The sequence below is a fragment of the Panthera tigris genome, chromosome D1 (assembly GCF_018350195.1).
Source record: "Panthera tigris isolate Pti1 chromosome D1, P.tigris_Pti1_mat1.1, whole genome shotgun sequence".
In the NCBI taxonomy this organism is placed as follows: Eukaryota; Metazoa; Chordata; class Mammalia; order Carnivora; family Felidae; genus Panthera; species Panthera tigris.
The window spans coordinates 59,182,172-59,198,122 of record NC_056669.1 but is presented as its reverse complement, the minus strand read 5'-3'; the positions used below and the strand labels follow the sequence as shown (position 1 = coordinate 59,198,122).

Genomic DNA, 15,951 nt, shown 5'->3' with positions numbered 1-15,951 from the left:
AACATTCCATGTAAAGTACTTTTCTGAAATTATCATAGGAACAGTGGGAAATTGGGCCTTGAACATCATAGGTACTAAAAGAATATTTGTTGATTGATACATTTGAGAATTGTCTCTCCTCTTGACATCAAGAAACATTTTCAGTTCAGGTCAGTAAAAGAATGTATGAAAGTAATGTTTTTGACTTATGTACTGACACTTGGGTATGCTTTTGTGTGGCTGCAAGGAAGCAGAAGACTGCTTTCTGTGTCCTGAACTCAAAGAGTTTATTTTTGGGCAGTGGTTTTCAACTGGAGGCAGTTTTCTTTCCACAGGGGACATTTTACAATGTCTGTAGACATAGTTGCTTCTGTGGAGATGCTATTGGCATCTAGAGGGTGAGGCCAGGGATGCTGCTAAAACGTCCTACAGTGTACAGAGAACTCCCCACCCCACCAAAAAAATGAACCAGTCTCAAATATCCCTAATGTCAAGGTTGAGAAACCCTGTTCTAAAAGGACAAGACTAACAAATAGAACCAGAACTTTGAAGTTGGAAGGCCATACTACTAGTTAATAGCAGAGCAGACTGAAGCTTAGTTCACCCTAGTCTAATGTTTTGCCTGATGCCATAAAGCCATTTAGACTCAAACAGCATTATATGACAAAATATTTTATTTAGCTTCATCTCCCACTAATTCTGATTCATACTTTTTGCTCTAGCCATACTCATTTATTTGTATGCTATACAAATAAATAAATAAAGTTGTATGCAACTTTATTCCTTCATGTTTATGTTAGTCCCTTTGCCTGGAACATTTATTTCTCTTATTTTTTCATCTGGATGATATTTCACATCTCCTCTGGGAACTCTCTCCAATCTATAACACCCCAGATTGGATCAGAAGCCATTTCTTTATTCTTCTCTAACTAGTCCTCAGCATATAATAAAGAAATTTTCTGTATATATGTGTGACTTCCTGACAAGGCTGTGAACATCTTAGGGGTTAGAGTTACTCTCCTATCCTCATTGCCTTGCATATACATACAATATACTGTCAGTCATAGACATGAGACAAAGTAAGTGGTTAGAGAAGGGAGAGATCAGTGGGAAATAGAGTATTGGGGAAGGTTCCATACAGATTACGACACTTGAAAGCTTCTTGTAATTCCTTGAAGATAATGATGAATGTATGAGCACCTTATGTTGTGCAGGGATAGTTCTCAGACAGTAATGGATTTTTCTTGTGGTGTCTTTCTACAGGTTGATATGTCGGACCTCTCCCCAGAGGAGCAATGGAGGTAAGTGTGACAGTGTGGGCCCCTTAGGCTGGAAACTATAAATTAATCCTACTAACAGAGTTGTATATCTTCCCTTTTGCTAACTTGGCTGTGGGGAGGCAGTGACTCTTGACCAGTAAGACAGGTCATTTGGGATCTTTCCCAGTACTTGGGTTACTCCTGAGTAGCTCCTTCAGTCCTGGGGAGTAAATAGGTAATTGCACCAAACCATTTATTTGGGTTTGAACACTACTAGTTCTGCCATTTCCTAGCTGTGCGGTCTTCGGCAAGTTACTTAGTTTCTTACTACCTTAATTTTACCAGTTTGCACAATGAAGATTACGACAGTACCTGTACCGCATAGAGTAGTTGTGGGGATTAATATATGTGAAAATCTTAGAACAATGCCTGGCATGTGGTAAGCTTCCAGTAAGTGTTGATTATCATCATTAATATCATTATCCATGAACAGGGCAGAGAGCTCTGGGTGAAAAATGAGAGATGTGTCTTCTGATCTCAACTCTGCTACTAACATGTTTTGTAACCAGAGTGAGTCAACAAATATTGTCATGATTACTCATCAGTAAAGAACTTTCAGAGTGCTTACCCCACAAACTTCACAAGGTAGCTGACCAATGAGCTGAAATCAACCATGTAGACTTTATTAATAGTGCAAAACCCCCCTTCATTTAGATTATAAAAATGGAGAATTGCAAAGATACCAACTTATATGACAAACCCAGCAAGATTTTAGGTGACTGTAAGCTTAATATGTACTAGTTTTTTACCTCAGCTATCAAAACATTCCAAAATTTGGAAGATGTTTCTAAAAATATATTATCTGCTTTAGGGTGGTGATAGTTCCACCGTGCTCTGCTTCACTGAGTCCACATTGATTTTGTTGTAAACACTGTATATTAAGAAGATCTTTAGCTAGATAATGTCTAGAAGAAGGCAACCAGGTTTAATGGTTTTCACATTATATTATATGAATAGTGTTGAAAAGAACTGTTAGCCTAAAAGGGCACAGAAAAGTGATAGTAGGAAGAGGATAGTTTTTGTTTTTGTTTTTAAATAAGATCATGACAAATCTTTGAAAGCGCAGCGCTGGGTAAGAAGAGTGAAAATATCCTTTGTTGTTCCAGAGTATAAGATTAGGTCCAACGGATTGAAGCTATAGATAGATATTTTGTCTCGTTATCAGAGACAGCTTTAATAATTGTGGTATAGTGAACTTCTGCCCTTAAAGCATTGGAATTTTATTTCTTCATAACACATGTGAACACCTACAATGTGCCAGACACATAGTTCCCTAACTACTTTAAGAGGCAGATGTTCTCAGCCAGTGGAAGTATTCAAACAAATATTATAAAGATAATGTTTGCATTGGGTGGGAACCTGAACTAGATCTTCTCCGGTATTTTCTAGATATTTCTTTGATTTTTTGTTGTGTACATCCATTCAGTCATATACTGTCTGCGAATAAGAAATTTATGTCTTGTTATCTTTATAACTCCCCACAGTCTTTAGGTTTTTAAAATGCCCTTTGCCCTTTAGTTTAGCTTATCCTCACAACAACCCTATGAGGGAAGCAGCAAAGATATGGACTCTTTTTGACAAATGAAGAAATTGTGATGTAGAGATGTGAATTTTCTTGGCCAAGGCCACATGGATGTCTGAACCTAAGTTTTTCTGACTTACACTCCATATTTTCTTTTTGTCAGATTCTCCCACCTAGGATAAACTCTTAGGTGCTGTGGCTGGCTGCTGACATTTGGCTGCCCACTCCCCTACCATGTTTCTTCCCTAACATTTTATTATGAAAAATCTCAGAAAAATTGAAAGAATTACACAGTAAACACCTTTACACCCACCATCTAGATTGTACAATTAACTCTTTGCTTTATCATTTATCTCTTATGTAATTCATCCCATTGGGTTCTTCTTGCATAGTCTCTCATTGCTCCTGGGAACTCTATGAAGATACCATTTATGTTGTCCTATCCCTCTCTCCCTAATATCCCCATGCATGGAGAATTTGCATAAAAGCTCCTGACTACAGGCTGTATTTATATTTAGTTTTCTAACTCCTTCCTTTTTTCTCTCTGTTGGCTGACTCTGACCCAGAATGGTAGGATTAACTCTTTTGCATTCTTAGAGGAAGCTCTTTGCCTATATTGGCCAAGGGAATCACTTGTTGCCAGTCCTCTGGACCAGAGAATGCCTGTCTTAGATTATATGAGTTTTCGGTTGTACTCTTCCTTGAGCCCTTGAGGAGGCTATTTACCTGTGGACACTGATGGTGTAGTCACTGTTGAATTAGTATAAAGTTGAAGCAGTCCAGATTTTTCAGGCATTAACTAGCTTTCAGAATCCCTGGTCCTGACAGAGAGGGTAGGACAAATAAAGCAAGACTTTAACCCTGGAATTAGTACACATCTGCAGTATTACTTCTTAATTGGTGTCATAATATCACTGAGTAGGATTATGAGACTTTATAGCTATAACCTTTTCTCTGGGTTACTTTCTCCTTCCAGTGACAGGTTGAAATAGGACTGAAATGGGCAGTGACTACAGGCTTCACCTGGGACCTCTTTCCTACAGGAAAGGTGTCAGCTGTTTCTGCTCTTGCAGGTGGGCAGCAGACAACCCACCTTTAACTCCAGTAGCTGAATTTTTGACTGGGGCCCACAGAGCTCTGGTTCTATCCCCCAATGCCTGTTCTCTAAGATGTGTATTTTTCTATTCTCTAATTTGTACAGTACCTTGCAGCTGCAAAGCACAAGAATATGTTCTGAGCTATGGGATGGTGGGATGTCCCTGGAAAGCATTGCTATTTTACCATCACACCATCCCTGACCTGCCTTACCTCATCTGTTTGGCTTTCAGGGTTGAGCACGCACGCATGCATGCCAAGCACCGTGGCCATGAAGCCATGCACGCTGAAATGGTCCTCATCCTCATCGCTACTTTGGTGGTGGCCCAGCTGCTTCTGGTACAGTGGAAACAGAGGCACCCCCGCTCCTACAATGTAAGCTACTTTGCCTCTCACTTCTTTGTATGACATTCATCAACAGACCCTTAGTATTCTGGGGTCCAGCCTAACCCAGGCCACATATAGGTGGGGAATGGACAATAGTAATAAACTTTATATATGAATGGTGAAGAGTGTATGGCAAATGTGTGTTGAAGAGGCAAGTAATCCAGATTGTGAAAATAGGGATAGAACCTAAGGCTACTTCCATGGCCAGAAAAGGTAGGTCTTCCCTTGTAAACATTTTGGGACAGATTCATGAGGAGGTGTTCATCAGAAACTATTCAAATAGAGGGAGAGGTGATCGCTTTATTGGGAAGACCAAGCCTCCGAGTAAATATTACAGGTAGGATTTAGATTTAAAAAAAAAAAAAAAAAAAAATAATTGAGGAAATGAAGAACAAAACATGTAAAACATATAGAAAATGTATAGCTGAATGGCAGAAGGAAACCCTCCCTTATTGGTAATTACTTTAAATGGTTTAAATTCTTCTATTAAAAGGCAGAGATTGGCAGACTGGTTTAAAAACCCCATGAGAGGGGTGCCTGGGTGGTATAATAAGAGTCAATTATGTGTCCGACGTTTGATTTTGGCTCAGGTCATGATCTCATTGTGAGATTGAGCCCTACATCAGGCTCTGTGCTTACAGTGCAGAGCCTGCTTAGGATTCTCTCTCTCTCCCTCTCCCTCTGCCCCTCCCCTGCTCATATGTGCATGCTATCTCTCTCTCAAAATAAATAAATAAACTTAAAAAAAACAAAAACAAAAACAAACCGGGTGCCTGGGTGGCTCGGTCGGTTAAGCGTCCAACTTCGGCTCAGGTCATGATCTCACAGTTTGTGAGTTTGAGCCCCGGGTCAGGCTCTGCACTGACAACTCAGAACCTGGAGCCTGCTTCAGATTCTGTGTCTTCCTCTCTCTCTGCCCCTGCCCCGCTTGTGTTTTCTCTTCCTCTCCCTCCCTACCTCCCTCTCTCTTTCTCTTTCTCAAAAAATAAATAAATAAACATTAAAAAAAAAAACTAACCATGAGAGACTCATAAGACACAGATATTAAACGTAAAGGGATGGAGAAAGATATTCCATGCACATGATAATCAAAAGAGAGCTGGGGTGGCTATTAAATATCAGACCAACAGACTTTAAATCAAAAAAATTTACAAGACATAGAAGACATTATATATCGATAAAAGGTTCAATCCAACAAGAAGATACAATAATTATAAACACATACATACCTAACAAAGGAGCCCCAACATATGTGAAGCAAAAATTGACAGAATTGAAGGGAGAGATGGACAGTTGTACAATAGTTGTTGAAGAGTTCAGTACCTTACTTTTGGTAATGGAAAGAGCAACCAAATAGAATATCAATACTTAATAGTGGACTTGAGCAGCATTAAAAACTAATTAGACCTAAGAGACCCAAAGGGCACACTCTAACCAGCAACAGCAGAATACATACTCTTCTCAAGGGCACATTGACTGTACTACAGGATAGGACAGATGTTACACCACAAAACAAGTCTCAATAAGTTTGAAAAGATTAAAATCATAGATTTAACTACTGTGGATTAGGACATGGCAGGTGTAGTGTACTGGATTTTTTTCTTAGAAGTTTGTAATCTTTTCATGGGCAACCCTTTTTTAACATAAAAACTTGGCAAACACCCATATGATAATACTTTGTAAAGAATATACAATCACATATATAATAGTAACAATAGCTAGTATTTATTGAATTCTTACTATGCCAGCCACATTCTAAGTATTTTAGGTGCATAGATTTAGCTAATCCCCATAATAATTCAGTAAGGTAATTTTTTCTCCATTTACAAATGAGGAACTGAGACAAAGGCTAAGTAACTTGATCTAGTGATAAAACCATTATTTGAACCCAAACAATTTTACTCCAGGGTTTTTAATCTTAATACCTAATGGTTCTTTTGCTCAATTATATGCTTTTTCATACCTCTGGTAATATGGCCAGACATGCCCAGGGGTCTGTAGCTCACATGATATGAACTGCTCTATCTCATTTAATCCTCCTAATAGCCCATAAGGTAAGTACCATGAACAAACTGAGGCCCAGAGAATTGACGCATGAAGGGAATACTAATAGAGCCAGGATTTCAATCCAGGTCTTTTATTTCCTGTTTCATAATTTCTGCTGTACTATAGGTTGCTTGAAGCAAAAAGCAACCAGGGAACTGAGGGGTCACCTAGAGCATAGAAGGAAGAGAGGCTAATCTTTGCCCTTGAACAGACACAGGTTCTGAACCTTACTGGCCTATAGCCAGCTCAAGTGTTACATGTACCACAAATAGAGACATCTGTACCTTCAGGTCACAGTGCATTAAGTGACCACATGACACCAAGGCTTTTTGAACTGGAGACCATCCAGCAGGCTAAGCCACCTAGGTGTGGCTCCATGTCTAGACACTGGTCATACTTTGCCCTGATACCTGAGACAAGTCACTTGTTTGTCAGTGTATGATTATAGTGCCTTCTCTATAAAATGGGGATTACCAAGATGGTTGAAATGAGCCGGGAAAAATAAGACCACTCATAAACTAAGTGTAGAATGAAAACCCCCTTGGTATTTCTATGCTGCTATTTAAAGATAATCTTAATTATATAATGCTGGCTAATCTGCAGAGATTTTTGAAAACCTCTAAAGGAAGTGAGAATACATGTATGTACTATAGTGGTTTTCAGTAAGTACTTTTTTTTAAAAGCTGTGGAATCCTGTCTTCAAATAATATCTTAAGGAACAACCCAGTATAGAAAACAATTAAGAGGCTGCTCTGCTTGATACAGGGTTGGGTAACTCTCTGCTTCTCAGGAACAAACATAGGACTCACCAGTGTTAGAAAACCACTGATGTCATTCATTAGTTAATCCTTAAAGGCAATGTGACTAATTTAACGAAGTCATTTGTATAAGGAACATGCATAGTTATCTCATTACTGCCATACCTTGTAAACTGAACGTCACTGGTGAGCGACCTGCTAACATTATAAAACATCTTGGGGGTGCCTGGGTGGCTCAGTCAGTTAAGCATCTGATTTTGGCTCAGGTCATGATCTCGCGGTTTGTGAGTTCAAGCCCTGCATCAGGCTCTGTGCTGACAGCTCAGAGCCTGGAGCCTGCTTCCGATTCTGTGTCTTCCTCCCTCTCTGCCCCTTCCCTGCTCGCACTCTGTCTCTCTCAAAAATAAAAATAATAAAAACATTGAAAAAATTAAAAAAAATAAAATATCTTGAACTGAGAAACTTAAACCCTTATTTTTCAAAAATTAGAAAAGGAAATCTGCAATGTCCTGCTTTATGCTGCTGTTACACAGTAATCTAGATTGTTTTTTAAAAAACTTTTATTAACTTTTGTACAGTGGATATTCTTACTGCTTTAATTAAAATACTAACTTTGGGGGTTCCTGGGTGGCTCCGTTGGTTAAGGGTCTGATTTTTATTTCAGCTCAGGTCATGATCTCATGGTTTGTGGGTTCGAGCCCCACATTTAGCTGTGTGCTGACAGTGCAGAGCCTGCTTGGGAATCTCTTTCCCTCTCTGCCCCTTCCCAGCTCGCATCCACTCTCTCTCTCTCTCAAAATAAATAAACTTAAAAAAATAGTAAAAATAAATAAATAAATAAATAAATACTAACTTTGGAAGAAGAAAATTGCCCAAGAACGTTGTACACAGTGACATCTCCTGTCCTTTTTCAAGCTTATCAGAAGTTGGAGCTGTCTGCCATGGAGGCAGTTAATAAAATGGAGCCATCCCAGTCTGACTTGAGTAGTAAGCTCTCTCACTTCTTTTTTTTATTTTATTTTATTTATTTTATTTTTTTTAGCTCTCTCACTTCTTAGCTCTATGATTTTCTATCTCTCTGAGCCTGTTTTTCTTATCTCTAAGTTGGAGTGATAGCTACCTCATAGGTTGTGAAAATTATATAAAATTGTACGGTAAAGTGTTTTGTAAACTCTAAAGCTAATGTTGTTAGTGGCTATTGTTGCTTCCACTCCTAAGAGAAGAGCTCAAGACATAAAAATGTTTTCAGATACTATTTCATATAGAAGAGGGATAGAATTGTATTTTTGTTGAGAATAATTTCATATAACAAAATTCACTGTTCTAACCATTTTAAAGTATATAATTCAGTGGTTTTTAGTACATCCACAGTGTTGGGCAGCCATTGCTGCTATTAGTTCTAGAGCATTTGCATTACCCCAAAAGGAAACCCCATATCCATTAAGCAATCACGTCCTATTTCCCCCTCCCACCAGGCCCTGGCAACCACTAATCTGTTTTCTATGTATTTGCCTATTCTGGATATTCATACAAATGGAATTATACAATATGTAGCTTTTTGTCTGGTTCCTTTCATATAGCATAATAGTTTCAAGGTTCAACAATGTTCTAGTATCAGTACTTTATTCCTTTTTATGGCTGAATAATATTCTATTGTATGGGCATGCCACATTTTGTTTATCCGTTCATCGTTTGATAGACATTTGGGTTCTTTCTACCCTTTGGCTATTGTGAATAGTGTTGCTACAAGCATTCATTATAAACTTTTATTTGAACACCTGTATTCAATTCTTGGGTATGCCCCCGCAGTAGAATTGCTGGAGTAGAAGTGCAGGGTATACCCTGGAGTAGAACTATTTAACTTTTTGAGAACTGCCAAACGTTTTTCCATAGCAGCTATACCATTTAACATTCTAACCCACAGTGCATTGGGTTCCAATTCCTCCACATTCTTTTCTTTTTTTTTTTTTTTTTAAAGTGTATTTATTTATTTTGAGTGGGGGAGGAGCAGAGAGGGGTAAAGAATCCCAAGCAGACTCCACAGAGTCCAATACAGGGCTGAATTCCACAAACTGTGAGATCAGGATCTGAGCAGTTATCAAGAGTCAAGTGCTTAACCGACTGAGCCAACCAGTTTCTCCACATTCTCACAACACTTGTTCTTTTTTCTTTTCTTTTCTTTTTTCTTTTTTCGTTTTTATTATAGTCACCCCAGTGGGCATGAAGTAGTATCTCATTGTGGTTTGATTTGTGTTTCCCTAATGACAAATGATGTTGAGGATAATTTGATGTATTTATTGGCCACATGTATATCTGCCATGGAGAAATCTCTTTGCCTATTTTTAACTGGGTTTTTGTTTTTCCTTTTTGTCTTTTTATTATTGAGTTGTAAGAGTTCTTTATATAGTTTGTATACTAGACCATTATTAGATATGTTATTTATAAAATTTTCTCCCATTCTGTGGGTTGCATTTTTACTGTTTTGATAGTGCCCTTTGATGCATAAACATTTTAAAGTTTGATGTCCAATTTATTTATTTTTCCTTTTTGAATGAATATATTTGACATGTAATATTGGTTACATTTAAGGTGTTCAACATGTTAATTGATACATTTATCTATTGTAATATGATTCCTATTATAACAACATTTAGCATCTCTATCACATCATGTAATTATCCTTGTTTTTAGTGGTTGAAATAATAAGGTTGATCTCTTAGCAGGTTTGATGATTATATTACAATATTGTTATCCATATGCATTATACTTTGCATTAGATCTCTGTGGTTTATTTACTGCTTGTTCCAAGTTTGCACCCTTAAGTCTATTTTTTTGTTTATTTTTAAGAGAGACAGAGAGGGACAGAGTGCAAGCAGGGAGGGGCAGGGAGAAAGGGGGAGACACAGAATCTGATGCAGGCTCCAGGCTCTGAGCTGTCAGCATAGAGCCCAATATAGGGTTTGAACTCACAAACCATGAGATCATGACTTGAGCCAAAGTCGGATGCTTAACTGACTGGCCACTAGGTGCTCCATTAAACCTATTTTTTTATTTTGTTGCTTGTGCTTTTAGTGTTATATCTAAGAATCCATTGCCAAATCCAAGATTACTAAGTAAGCTTTTATCTTTATGTGCTTTTTGAAGAGTTTTATACTTTTAGCTCTTTGGTCTCTTTTGAGTTTTTGTAAATAGTATGAGGTAAGGGTCTAACTTCATGTTTTTGCATATGGATATCCAGGAAATCATATGATATTTATCATTCTAAAACTGACTTATCTCACTTAGCATTATACTCTCTAGATCCATCAATGTTGTTGCAAATGGCAGGGTCCCATTCTTTTTTTATGGTTGAGTAATATTCCTGTGTGTGTGTGTGTGTGTGTGTGTGTGTGTGTACACCACATCTTCTTTATTCATCTTTTGATCAACACTAGAGCTGCTTCCACAATGTGGCTATTGTAAATAATGCTGCAATAAACATAGTGGCGCATATACCATTTTTTTTAAAGTTTATTTATTTTGAGAGAGAATGAGAAAATGCACAAGCAGAAGAGGAGCAGAGAGGGAGAGAGAGAATCCCAAGCAGGCCTCATGTTGTCAGTGCGGAGCCTGACACAGGGTTTGATCCCATGAATCGTGAGACCATGACCTGATCCAAAACCCTGAGTCAGACACTTAACTGACTGAGCCAACCAGGCACCCCTGGGTATATCTTTTTAAATTAGTGTTTTGTATTCTTTGGGTAAATACTCAGGGGTGGAATTACTGGATCATATAGTAATTCTATTTTTAACTTTTTGGGAAACTTCCATACTGTTTTCCACAGTGGCTACACCAGTTTGCCTTCCCACCAACAGTGTGCAAGGGTTCCTTTTTCTCCACATTCTCATCAACACTTATTACTTGTTTTATGGTTGTTTTTGTACTTCCTCTCTGTTCCTTTCTTCTCTTGTTCTTTTCTCTTATGACTTGTTGGCTTTCTTTAGTGATATTCTTGGATTCCTTTCTCTTAATTTTTTGCATATCTATTATTGGTTTTTGATTTGTGGTACCATTAGGTTTATATATAACATCTTATGCATATAGCAGTCTAAGTTAAGTTGATGGTCGCTTAAGTTTCAACCCATTCTTTATTCCTCCTCCCCCCCACATTTTAGGTATATGGTGTCATACTGTATATCCTTTTATTTGGTGAATCCACTGACTGATTTTTATAGATGTATTAATTTTATTACTTTTGTGTTTCCTACTTTTCTTATTTTTTCTTATGGTCTTTCCTTTCTACTCAAAGAATCCTCTTTAACTTTTGTTGTAGGGCTGGTTTAGCGGTGATGAGTTTCTTTAACTTTTGTTTGTGTAGGAAAGTCTTTATCTCTCATTTTATTCTGAATGATAGCCTCGCTAGATATTCTTATTTGCAAGGTTTTTTGTTTTTTTTTTTTTTTCCTTTCTTTCTTTCAGTACTATGAATATATCATGCCATTCCTTCCTGGCCTACGAAGTGTGTGCTGAAAAATCAGCTGATAGCCTTAGGTTTCCCTTGTATGTAACTATTTTCTCTTGGTGCTTTTAAATTCTCTCTTTATCACTACTTTTTGCTATCTTAATTGCTATGTGTCTTGGTTGTGGACCTTCTTCTCTTGGTTTTGTTGGGGGATGTCTGTGCCTCCTGTATCTGGATTTCTGTTCCTTCCCCAGGTATGGGAAATTTTCAGCTATTATTAAATAGCTGAAATAAATTTTCTGTCCCCTTTTCTGTCTCTTCTCCCTATGAGATCCCTAGAGTGAAAATGTTATTATACTTGAAGGTGTTGCTGAATTTCTTAAGTCTGTTAATTTTTTTTTTTTTTCCTACTCTCCTGCCCACCTTGATTGCTTTCCAACACTCTCTCCTCCAGGTTGCTAATACATTCTTCTGTTTCCTCTAGTCTACTATTTACTCCATCTAGTATATTTTAATATCAGCTATTGAGTTCTTCATCTCTAATAGTTCTTTTTTTATGTTTTCTATTTTTTTGTTAAGGGTCTCACTGACATCTCCACTCTTTCTCAAGTCCAATGAGTATCTTTATGACCATTACTGTAAATTATCAGACATATTACTTATCTCCACTGCATTTAGCTCTTTTGCTGTGATTTTGTCTTTTTCTTTCATTTGAGACATATTCTTTGGTCTCCTCTTTCTTTTGTCTAACTCTCTGTGTCTGTTTCTGTGTGTTAGAAAAGTCAGCTATATCTCTTGATCTTGAAGAGATCAAGTAGTGGCTTCATGACGAAGAGGTTCTGGAGTACCGTGCAGTGCAGTGTCCCCTGTTCACCAAAACCTGTTGCTTCAGGAGTGTCTCCAGTGTATGTTGCATGCACCGCACTGTTGTGGCTAGGCCACATTTGTCTTTAGTCCAGTCGTCTGCAATGGGTCTCTTGGCCTGTTTTGGGCAGGGTTTGGTCTCTGTGTTAGTGGGCCAGTCTGGGGCTGCCTTTGGTTTGAGGTGAGTCAGACGAAGCATTTGCCAGAGATGTAGTAGCACCAAACTGCAGGGTGCTTTCTCTGTGCTGTCCCCTGAGAAGCTTTTGTTGATAAGCGGGACCTGCAGTCAGACCAAATGTCTGCCCTCAGCCCACTGTTTGGGTTGCAGTTGGACTGGTACATATAGTTATCTTCCCCTCTCTCTGAGGCAGGAATCACTTTGGAGTGGTGCTCACTCTTGTTGGGCCTGCTTGTACACTGCTGAGCTTATAGCACTGCTTGGGATGGGATCCAGCCAGGGAAGTACTGGATGGGGGCATTTCCTCAGGAGAACATGAGGTGAAGTACAAGATGCCAGCAAGGCCCACATGGTTTTGCTGTGGGAGGGGACCTAGACCTGAGGCCTGGCTGAAAGGCGCATGTCCACAAGAGAGCACAGGACAGGGGCCTCAGTTAGCAAGTTGAGTGAGTTTTGGCCACTGTGCTGGTTCCTGCAGGTATCTATGTGTCTAGGCTAGAGGGTGGAGGAGAGAAATGGTGCCAGCAAGCTCCTTTGTTCCTGAAGAAGTCTCCTAAAGATCCCTGCCCTCTAGCAAGTACTCTGAGATTAATAAATAAATCTCCTTCCTGTATACCACAGGTGTTTTTCAAATTGCTACTTCTGTGCTATATTTCTGCAGGGCTGTTTGTTGTGCTGTCTCTTTAAGGGCAGGGACTCGGTTTCCTATCCCCCTCCTGGCTCTGCTGAGCCCTCTGATTTTTAAAGTTCCAGGTGTTAAGTGTGGCTGGTTGTAAGAACTCACGAGAGTAGGACCCTCTGATTTTCAAAACCAAATGTTACAGGGATTCATCTTCCCTATGCAGGTTCTCCATGCCTGCGGTGCTTGGTGTGAGGATCTGTTTCTCTCCCCGCTCTGGGCTCCCTGCGTCTGTTCATCCCAATGGATAATCCCATAGGTCCATTTAGCTCCCTACCTTGTCTCCACCCTTCCTACCCTGTTCAGTGTGGCCTCTTCTCTACATGTAGCTCTGGAGAGTCCATTCTGCCAGTCTTTGGATCATTCTGGGTTATTTACACTGATCAGGGTTTTATGTAGTTGTATCTGTGGGATGAGGTGAGCTTGGGATCTTTCTATTTCATCTTCCCTGGAAGTCTCAGCACCACACTTTTGATTACTATAGCAACCTGGTAAGTTCTGAAATTGGGAAGTGTGAGTCCTCTTAATTTGTTCTTCTTCCAGATTGTTTTGATTATTGTGTCCCTTGAAATTTCTTATTAATTTTTAAGATGAGTTTTGCTATTTCTGCAAAAAAGGAGTTGTGATTTTGATAAGGATTGCAACTGAATCTGTAGATTAGTTTGGGGAGTATTGCCATTTGTGACTATGAATTGTCTTTTTATGTATTTAGATCCTCCTTAATTTCATTGTTTTGTGGTTTCCAACATATAAGTTTTGTACCTCCTTTGTTAAATGTATTCCTAATATTTTGTTTTGGATACTATTGTGGTTGGAATTGTTTTCTTAATTTTCTTTTTGTATTCATTGTTAATATATAGAAATATAGCTGGCTGTTGTGTGTTGTGTGTTGATTTTGTGTCTTGCAACTTGGCTGAATTTGTTTATTAATTTTAATAGTTTTTTGGGGATTTGTTAGGATTTTCTATATATGACTTCTTCTTTTCCAGTTGGATTTTTTTTTTCTTATCTTGCTTAATTGCTCTGGATAGAACTTCCAGTACAATGTTGAATAGCAGTGGTGAAATGGGCATCCTTCTCTTTTTCCTGATCTTAGAGGGAAAGTTTTTTTTTTTTTTTTAATGTTTATTTATTTATTTTGAGAGAGAGAAAGAGAAAGCATGTGTGCATGAGCAGGGGAGGGGCATAGAGAGTGAGAGAGAGAATCCCAAACAGGCTTTGCCCTGTCAGGCGTAGTGAACCATGAGATCATGACCTGAACCAAAATCAAGAGTTGGATACTTAATTGAGCCACCCAGGTGCCCTTCAGAGGGAAAGCTTTTAGTCCTTAATCTTTAAATGTGTGAGCTGTGGGTATTTCGTAAGTGCCCTTTATCATAATGAGTAAGTTCCCTTCTGTTTCTAGTTTGTTGAGTGTTTTTTATCATGAATGAGTGTTGGATTTCTCAGATCCTTTTTCTACATCAGTTGAGAAGATCATGTGGTGCATTCTTGGTATAAATCCCACTTGGTCATGGTGTATAATCCTTTTCATATGCTGCAGCATTCAGTTTGCTAGTATTTTGTTAAGAATTTTTATCTCTATCTTCGTGAGGGATGTTAGTTTGTAATTTTATTGTCATGTGTGTGTCCCTTCATGTGTTTGTCTTCCTTTGATACCAAGGTAATGCTGGCCTCATAGGATGAGTTAGGAACTGTTACCTTCTTTTGCTTTTTGAACAATAGAATTTTGGCATAGTTTAAAATGCCTTGAAGTGGGAGTCAGGTGATATAAGATCTATTTCTAACGCTGTTGTTAATTAGCACTGGACCATGGGCACATTACTCTAAGCCTCTGTTTCCTCATGCCCGTGTTTCATCTTTAAAGTGAGTAGTTAAGAGTACATGATTGCTAAAGTCTTTTCAAGCTTTAACATATTTTTCTGTTGTTATTTTATGTAATTCCAAAGGCCCAGATTAAAGCTATGTAATGAGTTTTTAGGAATGTAGATATCAGCTAAATATTATTTAAAATTTTTCGGGGCACCTGGATGGCTCAGTTGGTTAAGGGTCTGACTCTTATTAGTTCAGGTCTTGATCTCAGGGTCATGAATTCAAGTTCTGTATTAGGCTCCACTTTGGGTGTGGAGCCTACTTAAAAAAAAATTTTTTTTCCAGCAGTGGGAGCTGTTCCACAGTAAAATGAACTGTCTTAGAAAGGAATGATTTTCCTACCACAAGCAGCTGTATGGGCTTTTTTTGTTGTTTTGTTTTTTGTTTTTTTAATTTTTTTTAGAGGGTGGTAAGAGTGCACGCGAGTTGGGAGAGGGGTAGAGGGAGAGAAAATCTTTTTTTTTTATTTTAATTTTTTTAAACTTTTTTTTTTTTAATTTTTTTTTTTTAACGTTTTATTTATTTTTGAGACAGGGAGAGACAGAGCATGAACAGGGGAGGGTCAGAGAGAGGGAGACACAGAATCTGAAACAGGGTCCAGGCTCTGAGCTGGCAGCACAGAGCCCGATGTCGGGGTCGAACTCAATGGACCGTGAGATCATGACCTGAGCCGAAATTGGCCGCTTAACCGACTGAGCCACCCAGGCGCCCCAAACTTTTTTTTTTTTTTAACTCATTTTTGAGAGACAGAGTGCAAGCAGGGGAGGGGCAGAGAGGGAGACACAGAATCTGAAGCAGGTTCCAGGCT

At 38.6% G+C, this 15,951-nt stretch overlaps 1 protein-coding gene across 3 annotated transcripts in view; it reads left to right on the top strand.

Moving 5' to 3' along the window:
• Nucleotides 1–15,951, top strand: part of RNF121 (ring finger protein 121) — an 83,378-nt gene that overhangs the window by 30,361 nt on the left and 37,066 nt on the right. For all 3 annotated transcript variants that reach the window (XM_042957558.1, XM_042957559.1, XM_007080910.3), the window contains exons 2-3: nucleotides 1,243–1,280; nucleotides 4,149–4,290. In XM_042957558.1, the coding sequence (XP_042813492.1) occupies nucleotides 1,249–1,280; nucleotides 4,149–4,290 (174 nt within the window). In that variant the 5' untranslated portion in view covers nucleotides 1,243–1,248. The remainder of the gene's footprint in view (nucleotides 1–1,242; nucleotides 1,281–4,148; nucleotides 4,291–15,951) is intronic.